The sequence below is a fragment of the Oryzias latipes genome, chromosome 20 (genome assembly GCF_002234675.1).
Source record: "Oryzias latipes chromosome 20, ASM223467v1".
Lineage (NCBI taxonomy): Eukaryota > Metazoa > Chordata > Actinopteri > Beloniformes > Adrianichthyidae > Oryzias > Oryzias latipes.
Genome location: NC_019878.2, coordinates 10385465 through 10400058, shown reverse-complemented (window position 1 = coordinate 10400058; position 14594 = coordinate 10385465). Strand labels below are relative to the sequence as shown.

The following is a 14594-nucleotide window of genomic DNA, read 5'->3' as shown; positions in this document are numbered from 1 at the left end:
ATAAAGAAATTGATCTTTCCAACGTCCCCGCTTGCTACCATGATCTCAAAAACGTATTCTCTAAATCCAAGGCCAGTGCTCTTCCGCCCCACAGACCATATGATTGTTCCATCAAACTGCTCAACGCGGCCCCCCTCCCTAAAGGGAGACTTTATAACCTATCTGGGCCCGAAAAAGCCTCCATGGAAAATTACATTCAGGAAGCCCTTTCCATGGGTCATATCCGTCCCTCAACCTCTCCTGTCGGTGCAGGGTTTTTCTTCGTGGAGAAGAAAGACAAGACGTTAAGACCCTGCATAGATTACCGTGAGCTAAATCAAATTACTGTTAAAGATAAATATTCCCTGCCTCTAATTGATTCTGTTTTTGATTCTGTCCAACAAGCCAAGATTTTCTCCAAACTTGATCTCAGGAACGCATATCACCTGGTCCGCATTCGGGAGGGTGACGAATGGAAAACGGCATTTAAAACGCCGCTTGGACACTATGAATATTTAGTTATGCCATTCGGGCTTACCAATGCTCCCGCCGTTTTTCAGCGCCTTGTAAATGATGTCCTCAGGGACTTTCTAAATAGATTTGTTTTCGTTTATTTGGACGATATCCTCATCTACTCCTCTGATCCGGATCAGCACGAACATCATGTCCGCCTCGTCCTGGAGAGGCTTCTCGAAAATCGTCTGTACGTCAAAGCCGAAAAATGCGAGTTTCATGTATCTACTATCCCGTTCCTTGGTTACATAATCGAAGCCGGCAATATCCGCCCTGACCCCGCCAAAATTGAAGCTGTTACGCAATGGGAGGTTCCTCAAAGCCGCAAAAAGCTACAACAATTTCTGGGCTTCGCCAATTTCTATAGGAGGTTCATTCGCAATTATAGTAGCATTGCTGCTCCCCTCACGCAACTCACCTCCATCAACAAGACTTACCACTGGAACCCCGCCGCCGATGCAGCTTTTAAGAGACTTAAAGAACTCTTTGTCTCTGCACCCATTCTCACACAACCGGATGTCACTAAACAGTTCATCGTCGAGGTTGATGCCTCTGATTCTGGAGTTGGGGCTGTTCTTTCTCAACGGGAGGAGTCTTCAGGCAAACTAAAACCTTGTGCCTTCTTCTCCCGCAAACTGAGCCCAGCCGAGCAGAATTATGATGTTGGGAATCGTGAGCTCTTAGCCATAAAACTAGCTTTGGAGGAATGGCGCCACTGGCTCGAGGGGGCAGAGCAACCTTTTATAGTTTGGACCGACCACAAGAATCTCGCTTATCTCCGCAGTGCCAAACGTCTTAATTCCAGACAGGCCCGTTGGTGTCTATTCTTTGACCGCTTCAATTTTTCGATCACGTACCGTCCAGGCAGCCGCAATGTCAAACCGGATGCCTTGTCCCGCAAATACTCAGTCTCTGAATCCTCCTCTGACTCACCCATCATTCCCACCTCCTGTTTTGTAGGTAATCTCACCTGGGAGATCGAAAGCAAGGTCCAACAGGCCCAAGGTGAGATACCAAATGGCATTACATGTCCTCCTGGCACCTTGTATGTCCCTGATTCCCTTAGGTCTAACGTCCTGACCTGGGGTCACACATCCCGCATTGCCTGCCATGGAGGGGTTCACAGGACCATCAACCTACTAAAACGGCGGTTTTACTGGCCCGCGTTGGAGAAGGACGTAAGGGAGTATGTTGCGGCCTGCACCATCTGTGCCCGCTCCAAGTCATCCAACTCGCCCCCTTCTGGTCATCTGTTGCCTTTGCCTACGCCAAGCCGTCCCTGGTCTCATATTGCGGTGGACTTTGTAACCGGATTGCCTCCGTCCCAGGGTCACACGGTAATCCTTACAGTCATTGACCGCTTCTCTAAATTCGCACAATTCATTCCCCTGCCTCAGCTACCCTCTGCATCCGAAACCGCGGACATCCTCATCAATCACGTTTTTCGCCACCATGGGATACCATCCGACATTGTGTCCGACCGCGGACCTCAGTTTACGTCCCAGGTGTGGAAGGCCTTCTGCTCCGCCCTCGGAGCCACGGTCAGTCTCTCTTCGGGATACCATACAAGTGTGTTATATAAAAGAAGAGTTCTATATTTTCTATAATATACATTATAAAATAATATAGGGCTCCTAACCTGTATTTATTAACAAAGCTCAAAGTTTGGTCAAGAAAAAAATAACTGGAATGCAGACACACTCACTGGTGTCTTAAATGTAAACGTAGCAAAGCAAAAGAAAGAAAGAAAATTGACGGACTTCATTGTGCATTTTGAGTAAGGGTTTTCTAAAGAAAATGTGTTTCTTCTGAGAAAACAATGTTGTTTAAGGGGAGGACTTACTGAACAACCGGAATCTGTCTCTTGAAAATTATGGGCTAGGGAGGTTTCTGTCTTAACCCATCTGTTTGCCTGTTCACCACCACAAAACAAGAAGGGCTGGAACCTGTTCCTGGTACACTCTCACTCTTAACCTTCAACTCCTCTGTTGTTCCTACAGCCAGTCTTACTACATGTCCTGAACAACTTCAATGTACTTCTCTGACACTCCAGACTTTCTTATGCAAACCACAGCTCCTCTTCAGGGTTGTCCAGTTCCAGGCCTTGAGGGTCAGTGTCCAACATGTTTTCCAACCAATCTACCATTTTAAGCTCCTAAATGGCAAAAATCAGGTAATCAACAGCAGATACGGCAGGGTTTCTGGAAAACCAGCAGGAGGCCTAGACTTGGACATCCCTGAGCTCTGTCACAGACTTTCTCAAGATCCACAAGAGCGCAATGTAGCTTCATCTGAATGTATCTGTTATCGTCCAGATGCACTTTAAAAAGAAATATTGTATTTGCGTTTTCTTTTACAAGTGCAGCCCACAAACGCTCACTTCAAAGGTCATAATCAAACTCCTGCAGTTCGGCTTTTCCTTTTTAACAACCGCCAAAAAACACGTTTTCTTCATCTCTTTTTCCACCAACGGGAGTCTGGTCAACAAGTGCTGTTGACCTACAGCATAGTAGCCTAACCCTGGTCTTTAAGATCTACTACCCTGCCTGTTTTCCAGATCTCCCTGAAACTCTTGTTCTAATAACCTGAATCAGAAGTCTTCAAAGAAATGGAGACACACAAGTCAGATAATCAGCAGCAGGGAGAGCTGGAAAACAGACAGGGTGGTAGAATCCCTAGTATTATATTATGACATTTTTATAAGACAACAATCCTAATTTTATTTTATTTTCATCTTTATTTCTTTCTGCTCTATCCATCTGGATATGTGTGTAATCTTTCACACAAAATAAAAAACAAATACAAACCTCTCAGGAAGGGAGGGGGTAATAACTTCTCAGGAAGGGGGGTGAGTAACTGTACTGGGTAGTTAGCAGAGTTGTGCTGCTATGAGTGAATGGATGATTCTGTTGTGTTGTGAGCTTCATTCTGAGGGTTTTCACTTCTCTCAGCAGAGATGAAAAACTAGTTAAGTTACAATCATTAGCTGGATCATTTTCTACTTGCGGGTAGTTAGTAAAAGACGGGAACAGGTCAGTAATGAGTCAGTGAGGAAGATGAGTCATGATTCACAAATCAGTGACTCGACAGTATTGAACAATTGACCATGACTCACACATCACCACTGAACTTCCAGTAAACTGAGATTGCAGCAGTGGAGGAGAACCCCTCCCCCATACAGCTCAACTATAGATATCCTGCTGTTGATCACTGGGAGGACAAACAGAGAAGACATCGTGGAGCTTCAACTGAGAACATAGAAGAACTTCCTTCAAGAAGGTATGTGACACTAGAACTCATCATGAGCCGCGTTTACATGGGCAAAAGTAATCGGAATGAACGCCTGATCGGAAAGAAAATGCGTCATGTAAACGCGCCATTCGGAATACTCTGCCCCGATCAGACTCCTTCGGATCAGAATTTCTTTCCGATCGAGATAGGTGGGTTATACCGATCGTTTATCCGATCGTGGAGCATGTAAACGGTCATTCCGATCGTGTGTCACTTCTGCTCTGGGTTACGTCATGCATAGATGGTATTTCGCTGAGAGAAAGCTTTGGAGCGCATACGGGACCCATCAGCTGCCATGCGGACGCCCCGTGAAAAGCGCCGCTCCGCTCTCTCCCCGCTGGCTCTCCCCTCTCTTTTACCCCTCACGAGGGAGATGCGGGGCAGGAGCGCTTCGTGCCCCCCGAGGCTCACTCGGTCAACTGGCACCCGAGTGAGCAGAGCAGCTGGATTAATAACTTCGTGTCTGAGGGGAGGAGGATGCTTGTTCGGTGTCCGTTTTTTTTTTGTTTTGTTATGTGTGGGAGAATTCAGACTGCAAGCCGTCCCGCCGCTCTGGTTTAGTGGCTGCAGGACTCAGGAGAGCCGCCAGCTCACGCAGCGAGTTTGTGGAAGCAGAAATAAATGTCGCTCAGTCCTTTTCAACACTACTGCGCATGCCCAAATGATTCATTCCGACCGACAGTGTGAGCCATGGGAACGTTTGTTCTAATCGGAAAAAGGTTTTCTGATCCCATGTGCACGGGTGAATTTTAACCCGACCATTGATCCGATCAAGATATTCTGCCCACGTAACTGCTGCTATTGTCATTTGTTAAAGGCACATAATTAGACCATCATTTCTAATGCATAGGTTGCTGCAGCAGATTAAGCCTCATCAAATAGACAAAAGAAAAAAATCCTTATTAATGGAAAAGTTAATGGGACAAATTCAGGAAATTAAATGATGACTGACAGAATGCTCCATGGTCCTTGAATTTCTGCCTGGAATTTAATCTTTTTGGTTTTAACCACATATTTCTATCACTCTCTCAGGTGATGAAACTTCGAATACAAACTGCAATTTGTTGCAACTGATGGCTTTGTTCTTCAGATGTCAGTGAAACCACAAAGTCAAATTAACACACAAATAAACAAACTTAAATACCACGTTTAGATGTGACAAATTAGATTAACGAAAACGAAAATACTGGCTGCATACACCAAGAAGTGTTCAAGGAACCAGTTTTGTTCCTGTTCACCTCTTGGAACTTGGACTTGGAACTAAGACACAAAGGTACCAGATTGTGCCCCCTTGTGGTTGATTAGATATCTGACAAAGAAATACTGAAATATTTTCCTCCTTTCTCATCATCAGACACTATGGCATCCATCAATCCTCTCTCCAAGGCCAACATCAGCTTCTCTCTGGCTATGTTCAGACAGCTGAGTGAGGACCACAGAACTACAAACATCTTCTTCTCTCCGTTCAGCATCTCTTCAGCTCTGGCTATGGTGATGCTGGGAGCCAGAGGTGACACAGCCACTCAGATGGCTGAGGTACAACTCACATATTTTAAGACAGGGGTGTCAAACTCATTTTGGTACGGGGGCCACATTCTGATATCAACTGGGCCGGACCAGTAACATCAAAGCAAAATAACAGCTTTGTTTTTGTTTTTTTTACTCAGTTGGGAAAAATGCCTCAACCAACATAGTAGCCTAATCACTTGTTACTACACATTCATTAATCAACTAATCACTTGTTACTACACATTCATTAATCAACTAATCACTTGTTACTACACATTCATTAATCAACTAATCACTTGTTACTACACATTAATTCACAGAGGCCAATGGATCTCAAATAAAATTCATTTCACTTCAAAAAAAGTTGGTCTATTCAATTTTAATACAGACTGAATATTTGACATCTGATACTGAAGCAATCCCGATAATAAACTCAAAAGGGGCAACAGAAAAAAACGAAACGCCGTGCCTTAAATGTAAATGTCCAAACCATTAAAAATTAAACTGAATTAAACCTGTTAACATTTGTGAACATAATCATTTAACCTCCCTTTCACTCCTTAAACATCACCTGACCGTCAATATAGGATTCAAACCCTGTACAGAAACACATTTACTGTCATTCAAGTGTGCAAAGCACAAGGAAATGTCCAAGAGTCTTTTCCTGGTTTATGCCTGAATTTTGTGGCAACACCTGCCTACTTCCTGACCTTTGATAGGATGCCATCAGTGACCAGACTGACATCACATGACTAGTTCACTACAACATCGTCTGGCGCAGTGACTAGAGAGATGACTATGTCATCAGCTGTTGTTGTGTCCATCAACTCCAGAAACTCAGCTGTGACTGTCTCTCTAACATCTCTAATAAAAATGCACAGCTGTATATATCTGTGTTGTTGGTGTTTTCATAAATAGCGACCCAAAATGCAATAAATGTCTGGATTCCTTCATTTGGCGTCCATGTCTCCTCAGAGATGTTGGATCTGGAATCGTAATTGACAGACTCGTGTTAGCAAAGGTCGACTGGTTTTTGGGGCACAAGCTTATCTCTGAAAATGGTTTGGATCTTTGCACCAATGTGTTTACAATAAAGTGTCTGTCACTGCTCCATCACTGATGTCAATGCTGCATTGAATGCAGACGGTTGTTTTTCAGTCCAGCTAATAGTTGGTAATTCTCTTTTCTAAACTGCAATTGTGAAACTTTTCTTTATGATGAGTCTCATAGTGGTGCTGAATGTTATATTCTTTGAACACTGCGACCTGTTGATGACATACCAAGCATGCAGGTTTTGCGTTCAGCTTTGTGAAAAAAGAAAACTCCAGGTTTTTCCTGGAAAGCTCTCACTCCACTTCACTTTTTGACAACATTTTGGTCATTAGGGTGTCACTACTGATGATCCTTATAGCAAGATAACACCGGTGAAGCTCATAGGGAACCAAAGTGTATCTTACCCAGACGCAGAGCTGTTAGGTTTTGCTTTTGGCACGTGCAGATTTATGCTGTTTCATCTGTTTTCTTATCCTTTACTCCCCCTAGTGGCGGAATTGCACACTTCGGTTATTTCTTTAAAAAATCATAACTCGCCAGAGGAATGGACTAGAAACTTGCTTTCTTTTTTAAACATCCTTATGATTTTTACTCTTCATGTGTGGGCCGGACTTAACCACCTGGCGGGCCGGATACGGCCCACGGGCCGTATGTTTGACACCCCTGCTCTAAGAGTTTCTGATCTTCTGATTTAAACTACAGAAACATTACATTTTAAAAGATCTGTAATGTTCACAGCATCTTTGTAACAAATTTGCTGTTTACAGTGCTTGAAGACCCAGGACTGTCAGGAGGAAGTCCACACTCTGTTCCAACAACTACTGGAGGAGCTGAACAAGCCAAGAGCTGGGTTTCTGCTCAGTGTTGCTAACAGGCTGTATGGAGAGCAGTCTTTCCTCTTCCTTAAGGTCAGCATTTCATGAAACACTGACAACATTTTTACTGGACTCTGACTGTCAGTCACTGGAGATCCAGGACACTGCTGACAGTTGATTTATCTCCACACAGTGACTTAATCGTTGCTGGATGGTTTCATGTGTTTTCAGGAGTTCTTAAAACAAACCAGCAGCTGCTACAATGCAGAACTGGAGTCTGTGGACTTTAGAAACAAATATGAAGAAGCCAGGATCAAGATCAACAGCTGGGTGGAGAAGCAGACCCAAGGTGGATCTCACTCACGCACCATCAGTGTGTCACATGATCCTGATGTTCAACACATTCTGGAACAGAGATTCTCCTGGTGGATCAGTGTGTTTCTGATGCTGATAGTCTGCAGTTTTGTCATTATTTTATGTATCATCATTTATTGTTACCAGATAAAATCAAAGATCTGGTGGGGGAAGGCATTCTGAACAACACCACCACTCTGGTGTTGGTCAACGCCATCTACTTCAAGGGAACCTGGGATCAACAGTTTCTGGGTATTCGGACGGAAGATGCTGAGTTTAGACTCAATAAGGTAAAAACACAGATGAAAACACAAAGTGACTGATGTTAGTCTGAGGTATTGACCTCTGAACTAACATGAACACAAACCTGAAACTCTTGACACATTTAAACTAAGCAAATCATTGACATATTCTTGGATATGAGAGTATTTTTTATGTGCTTGATATCTCAGAAAGACAAAAATCCTGTGATGATGATGAGACAGGAGGCCAAGTTCCCTTATGTTAAAATTCCTGAAATCGACTGTCAGGTAAACAAACACATAACACTTCAGCTGATTCTTGATTTATTTGAATGTTTTACCTTTACTGAGATTTCGTCATTTTCTGTATATTTGTCAGTATTTTATTCTGCTTGAATGTCTGAAACTCTGCTGGACAGATCCTGGAGATGCCTTACGAGGGGAAGGAGCTGAGCATGCTCATCTTTTTACCACGGGAAATACTAGATGAGAGCACAGGACTGGAGAGGGTAGGAATATCACAGAGACTGATAAAGACCAAACGTGCACACACTGTCATCTCTAATATTTACTGTTTCATCCTCTCAGCTGGAGAAACTATTGACCTACGAGAAATTCATGGAGTGGACTTCTCCAGAGAAAATGGATCTGACTAAAGTCGATGTTCGTCTTCCTCGATTCAAGATGGAGGAGAAGTATAACTTAAAGAAAGTGCTGACCCGCATGGGCATGGTGGATGCTTTTGATCAAGCAAAGTGCAATTTCTCAGGTAAGATATGTGAAAGCTCACAGTTTACTATGTCAAATGAGTGAATTCACAGAAGAAAGTTTGTCAGCTCTCTGTGATGTTGACAGTTTTCTCCAGTTTTCATGTTTATATTTATTTAGATCTATACTCTTCTGGTCCTCTGTTACAGGAATATCTGCAGCCAAAGATTTATACCTGTATGATGCCATCCACAAAGCGTTTGTGGAGGTGAATGAGAAGGGAACTGAAGCAGCTGCTGCCACTGCAATGTTTATGTGTAATTCTTCTGGTAATTTGAAACAGCAATACTTTACTGCTGACCACCCTTTCCTCTTCTTCATCCGTCATAACTCCAGCATGAATATTCTGTTTGCTGGACGTTTCTGCTCTCCTGAGTGAGAGCTGTGATCTTCAAAGAAAACTCAGCCAGCTAATATATACATTTATTGCAACAGCTGGAACAGATTTCTTTATTTCAAAGATTGATTTTTTCTTTTCATTTCAGCATTTAAGTGAAAATTGTAACATTTAATAAAGCAGGACTCCTATTCAAACCTTTGTTCTTGTCCATTTTTATCAAACCCTGCTTGATGAAATCACATTAAAGTTGAAGTTCTTGGTTCCTGTTATGAGCCTGTTTTCATTTACAGCACGTCAGCAAGATAATAATCCCAAATCTAAGATCAGCTACAATTCATTTTAGAGGAGATGAATAGACTGAATTAAAATATCCCATAATTTACACATTTTTTGTTGTAAGAAGCATAATATTCTGAAGACAATTTCATTTAAAGTGAGTACAAGTAATCCAAGTACATTCAGCTCTTCTGCAGCCAAAAGTACAAAAAAAAGTATGATAACTCACAATTGAAATGAGAATGCTGTCAGTGTTTTGGATGTATTTGTTCAGTTCTACACAGACACACATATCCCACTTTGTGTCCAGATCTTACATAGAAATAATTTGAGGGGAAAAAACTCAAAAACATTATTTTTAAAAATATTACATCAATTTTAAATGTCAAAATGTGAATAGTGAAAAAAACACACAAAGAACTTCAAATATTCTTAGAAATGTAGAAACAGTTAATTATTCTTAATAATTGTTGGTCTGAGTATTTCAGAAACTGCTAATCTGATGAGATTTTCATGCATAACCATCTCTAGGGTTTACGGAGAATGGTCCAAAGAAAGAGAAAATATCCAGTGAGCAGCAGTTCTGTGGACAGAAAGGCCTTGTTGATGCCAGAGGTCAGAGAAGAATGGACTGACCAGCTGATAGAAAGGCAATAGAAACTCAAATGACTGGTTTAAAGCAGGGGTGCCCAACCACAGGCCTCTAGGGCCGTTCTCCTGTTGGTTTTCCAGAAACCCTGTCTTATCTGCTGTTGATTTCCTGGATCAGGTGTGTTTAGCCAATAAGGAGCTTCAATGGCATGCATGGATCCAGGAGGTGACTGAGTCAGCAGGATGCAGCAGGATTTGTGCAGTCTCCCCAGGGAGAGGATGAAGATGGGAATGACTCGTCCCCTAAAGAAAATTCTTAACCTTTGTGCTATCCTAGGCACTTAAACATTGGGAGTTGGGTCATCTAGACCCACTAGACAGTGCCCTGAACCTTTTTTCTTCAATGATTTGCGATCTTCACTGGTGTCCATAGATTACATGAAATCCTCTCCACCTTTATCCACTTTGTCATTGTAGGGAGAACATGTCAATGTAAGGGTTGGGACATAGGATAGCACAAGAGTTAAACAGTAATTCAGAGAATAAAATTCCTACTGTGAGAATGCTCCATTGTCCTTTAATTTCTGTTAGGAAGCTTCAACTCTTCATTTTTTCTGCCACATTGACTTCATTTCATTGAATTGTGTAACAACATAAAATCTTTAGGCAACACAACATTGAAACAAAGGTGTCATTCCTTTGAAAACACAAAAAGTAAAATACAGAATTCCCAAAATTAGCATTTTACAAGACAAACCAGATTAATGACAAATGCTATTACTGATAGTGTGGCATTTAACATTTCAATGTAGAAAGGATTTCAAAAGATGGGTGATTTGGTTTAACCTATTCTGATGTTTAGAGGAGATTTGGTACAAGTGCACTATATGTAAAAGAAGAGTTTTATAGTTTCCATAATTTATATTATTATTTCAGTTATAGTTCCTATCTTTAATATTAGAAAACTGTCAGAACAACATTTTTTGACAAAGCTTATTTAGTTTGAGAAGGAAACTTGAATGCAGACACACACACTAGTAACATAGATGTACATGTAGCATAGCAAATCAAAAGAAATGGTTTATTGATTTTTTTAACAAATACATTACACAATAATTCTGTTATTCCTGTTCAATGTTATGTACATGATTTTTTTAAAGAAAATATGTTTGTTATGAGGGAAAGCTGTTATTTTAGGGAGCTCAAGACAAGACGTTTATTACAAAAACTTGTGTAGCGACCCTTGAACGCAAGAGGTTTTATCTCAGAACCCCGAAACAACCATATATGTGCATTTACATACACTTTTAATTGAAATTATTTGCTCCGGCACGCGTTTCCGAGACCGCTCTACACTTCCTGTTTGAGGGTTGGGCATAAGGAAGTAGAGGAGGAAGGGGTTTGGATTTGTTTGATTATCTTTTGATTTGGAATGATTTGAGTTGTTTCTTGATTTATTTACGCTTGTTTGTTTTGTTTACAGGAGACTAAATATGTAGTTTCCTATAAACTTCTATCTTTTGTTGTTTCTTTCTTTGATTTAAGTGGCTTTTTCCCTGGCAGGATCAGACAATTAATTTAGGGCCCATACATGGCTGAGGATCTCAGTGTGAAGGCAGGAAAATTCATTCAGTTAAACATAGACATGGATGGACGATCTCCACAACAGGTGGACTCAATAAAATTTCTCACAATCCATATGGATCAATTTTTTAAATAAATAAAAAAAACATGTAGATGAACTAATCAAAAATTATCTAAATTTGTTGGTTTTACTTCATAAAATTCAACACACGCTCAAATCAAATGCACTGCTAACATTATATTGTCATGTTGGGGGGGTTGAGGAAGTACCCAGGCGCAGAGAGGAGGAGGCAGGAGGTTCCAGGTATAGCAAAAAGACCTTTAATATTAGAAAAACTAAACCAAAACACCACTGCAGAGCAGGCTGTTACGGTGCCTCTGGCAGATTCCTCCCCCTCATCAGCTACACCTGGTACCTCCAGCTGCGCTTCCTCAACCTCGTCAGCCGGCAGACTCTTAAGGAGACCTCGGACCTGTAATCAACGCTAGTTCGTTGTACTCCTACAGTGCATCTCCTGGCTTCATCTAGATTCTTGTTCATGCCTTTTTGTCCTCGACTAATTACCTTGTCTTGTGTCACTCCAGGATCTCGCCCTCACGAGTTACTCCACTGGTTCCTGTCCACCTCTCGCTCCATCGCCCCTCTGGCTACCATCACGGATCATACGGTTGTCGCCGCCAAGACCCTCCAACCAACACCTCTGGCCTTCACAGAAGAACCTGGGACTCAATATTATTCCTGCAGTTAAAATTAAACCTTTTCCTACTCACCTCAGTGCCTGTCGAGTCTCCTTACGGCAGACGTGGGCACTGAGGGCCGCATTCCTGCATGTTTTCCAGCATACCCTGCTCTGGCATGTTCTAATTGGCTGGACACACCTGAACCAGGTAATCAGCCATGAGTAGGGCAAGACTATCTGGAAATCATGCAGACACACCGGCCCTCGAGGCCTGGAATTGCCCGCCCCTGCCTTACGGGTTCCAGCCCTTGGGTCGGCTAAGTCAGCTAAATCATGACACAGGCAAGGCAAACTAGAAACTCAAAACACTAGAAATGGGGAAACAGCCAACTACGACCAACACAGGAAGAATGAAAAGACAGGACTTAAAAATAGACACAGACAAGACGAGACACAGGTGGGAACAATCAGGACAGAGGGGGACCAAAAGTAAAACTTGGTACTAACACAAAACAGGAAACCTCTCAAAATAAAACAGGTAGCAGTGCTCAAATAGAACCAAAAACAAAAGCAAAGAACTCAAACCGTAACATGTATAGAACCCTGTTTGAGCCTCACCTATTGTAATATCATGTGGAATAACACATATTCTATCTACACTGCAAAACTTCAGAGTAGCCACCTTTTGCCTTGATAACTGCTTTGCACACTCTTGGCATTCTCTTGATGAGCTTCAAGAGGTAGTCACCTGAAATATTTTTAACTTCACATGTTTAATAAGAAGTTTCCACTGCAAAACTTCAGACTACACAAAAGAAAGCCGTGAGAGCAATAACCTGGTCCATGCCAAATTACCCAACAGATCCTCTCTTCAACAGATTCAGCCTCCTTAAGATACCGGAACTCAATCCATATCATAATGCATGCACAATGTAGAGTGTTGGTAACAAATTAAACTGTCAAAGCATATGCTAAAAGAGAACAATGGGAAGCTACATTTACCAGCTTTTCTATCTGCACTAGATGTACACAAATTTGGAATAATTTAGACAATGATGTCAAACAGTCTGCTGCAATATACATAATTAAAAGGAAACTGAAATTGCAATTATTGTCAATTTATTGTATATAATGTTGCTCCGGCCGAAACAACTTTTTGCTGTCTCTGTTACTTCTCTCAATTTTTGATGCCTACATCTGAGTTTATGTTGTTTAAGTTTATGAACTTACATACTAACACTTTCCACTAACATTGCCACACAGCTATGAGACGGACTCTGACAATGATGCAAGGGAACGTGGCATGTTTGATTGAAATTTAGCCCAGCTGTTCATTTCAGATACAGAAGATGAGGACTTTGGTGGATTTTATATGTGGATATATATATACACAGTACAGACCAAAACTTTGGACACACCTTCTCATTTAAAGAGTTTTCTTTATTTTCATGGATATGAAAATTGGGGAGTCACACCGAAGGCATTAAAACAATGAATTAACACATGTGGAATTATGAACATAACAAAAAAATTGTGAAACAACTGAAAATATCTCATATTGTAGGTTCTTCAAAGTAGCCACCTTTTCCTCTGATTAATGCTTTGCACACTCTTGGCATTCTCTTGATGAGCTTCAAGAGGTAGTCACCTGAAATGGTCTTCCAACAGCTTTGAAGGAGGTGCCAACGATGCTTAGCACTTGTTGCCTTCACTCTGCGGTCAAGCTCACCCCAAACCTTCTCGATTGGGTTCAGGTCCGGTGACCGTGGAGTCCAGGTTATCTGGCGCAGCACCCCATCACTCTCCTTCTTGGTCAAATAGCCCTTAAACAGCCTGGAGGTGTGTTTGGGGTCATTGTCCTGGTAAAAAATAAATGATGGTCCAACTAAACGCAAACCGCATGGAATAGCATGCCGCTGCAAGATGCTGTGGTAGCCATGCTGGTTCCGTATGCCTTCAATTTGGAATAAATCCCCAACACTGTCACCAGCAAAGCACCCCACACCATCACACCTCTTCATCCATGCTTCACGGTGGGAACCAGGCATGTAAAGTCCATCCGTTCACCTTTTCTGCGTTGCACAAAGACACGGTGGTTGGAACCAAAAATCTCCAATTTGGACTCATCAGACCAAAGCACAGATTCCCATTGGTCTAATGTCCATTCCTTGTGTTCTTTAGCCCAAACAAGTCTCTTCTACTTGTTGCCGTTCTTTAGCAGTGGTTTCCTAGCAGCTATTCTACCATGAAGGCCTGATTCACACAGTCTGCATTTAGCAGTTGTAGAGATGTGTCTGCTGCTAGAACTCTGTGTGCCATAGACCTGCTGTCTAATCTGAGCTGCTGTTAACCTGCTATCTCTGACGCTGGTGACTCGGATGAACTTATCCTCCGTAGCAGAGGTGACTCTTGGTTTTCCCTACCTGGGGTGGTCCGCATGTGAGCCAGTTTCTTTGTAACTCTTTCATTTCTTGAAGATGATGGCCACTCGTTTTTCCGTACCTAGCTGCTTTTTTCTTTCTTTTTTTCTTTTTTCCATAATACAAATTCTAACAGTGTATTCAGTGGGACAATCAGCTGTGTATCCACCTGACTTCTG

General features: G+C 42.0%; 1 protein-coding gene across 2 annotated transcripts; it reads left to right on the top strand.

Moving 5' to 3' along the window:
- Positions 1 to 3638: 3638 nt before the first annotated feature.
- Positions 3639 to 9059, top strand: LOC101163464 (leukocyte elastase inhibitor). 2 transcript variants are annotated; one of them, XM_020700724.2, is made up of 9 exons: positions 3639 to 3771; positions 5138 to 5319; positions 7113 to 7253; positions 7392 to 7509; positions 7662 to 7804; positions 7967 to 8044; positions 8176 to 8265; positions 8345 to 8525; positions 8674 to 9059. In XM_020700724.2, exons 2-9 carry the CDS (start codon positions 5143 to 5145, stop codon positions 8901 to 8903), a joined length of 1158 nt encoding a protein of 385 aa, XP_020556383.1. In that variant the 5' UTR covers positions 3639 to 3771; positions 5138 to 5142; the 3' UTR covers positions 8904 to 9059. The 2 variants fall into 2 exon arrangements, with proteins under 2 accessions (XP_020556383.1, XP_020556384.1); XM_020700725.2 differs by lacking the exon at positions 3639 to 3771 and adding an exon at positions 4516 to 5056 and having other exon boundaries at positions 8674 to 9042.
- Positions 9060 to 14594: the final 5535 nt, after the last annotated feature.

Coding starts and splice junctions, on each gene's coding strand:
- LOC101163464 (XM_020700724.2), top strand. CDS start 5,143: ATGGCATCCATCAATCCTCTCTCCAAGGCCAACATCAGCTTCTCTCTG. Junction 7,805..7,966: donor CTGAGTTTAGACTCAATAAG/GTAAAAACACAG, acceptor TTGATATCTCAG/AAAGACAAAAATCCTGTGAT. Junction 8,526..8,673: donor AGCAAAGTGCAATTTCTCAG/GTAAGATATGTG, acceptor CCTCTGTTACAG/GAATATCTGCAGCCAAAGAT.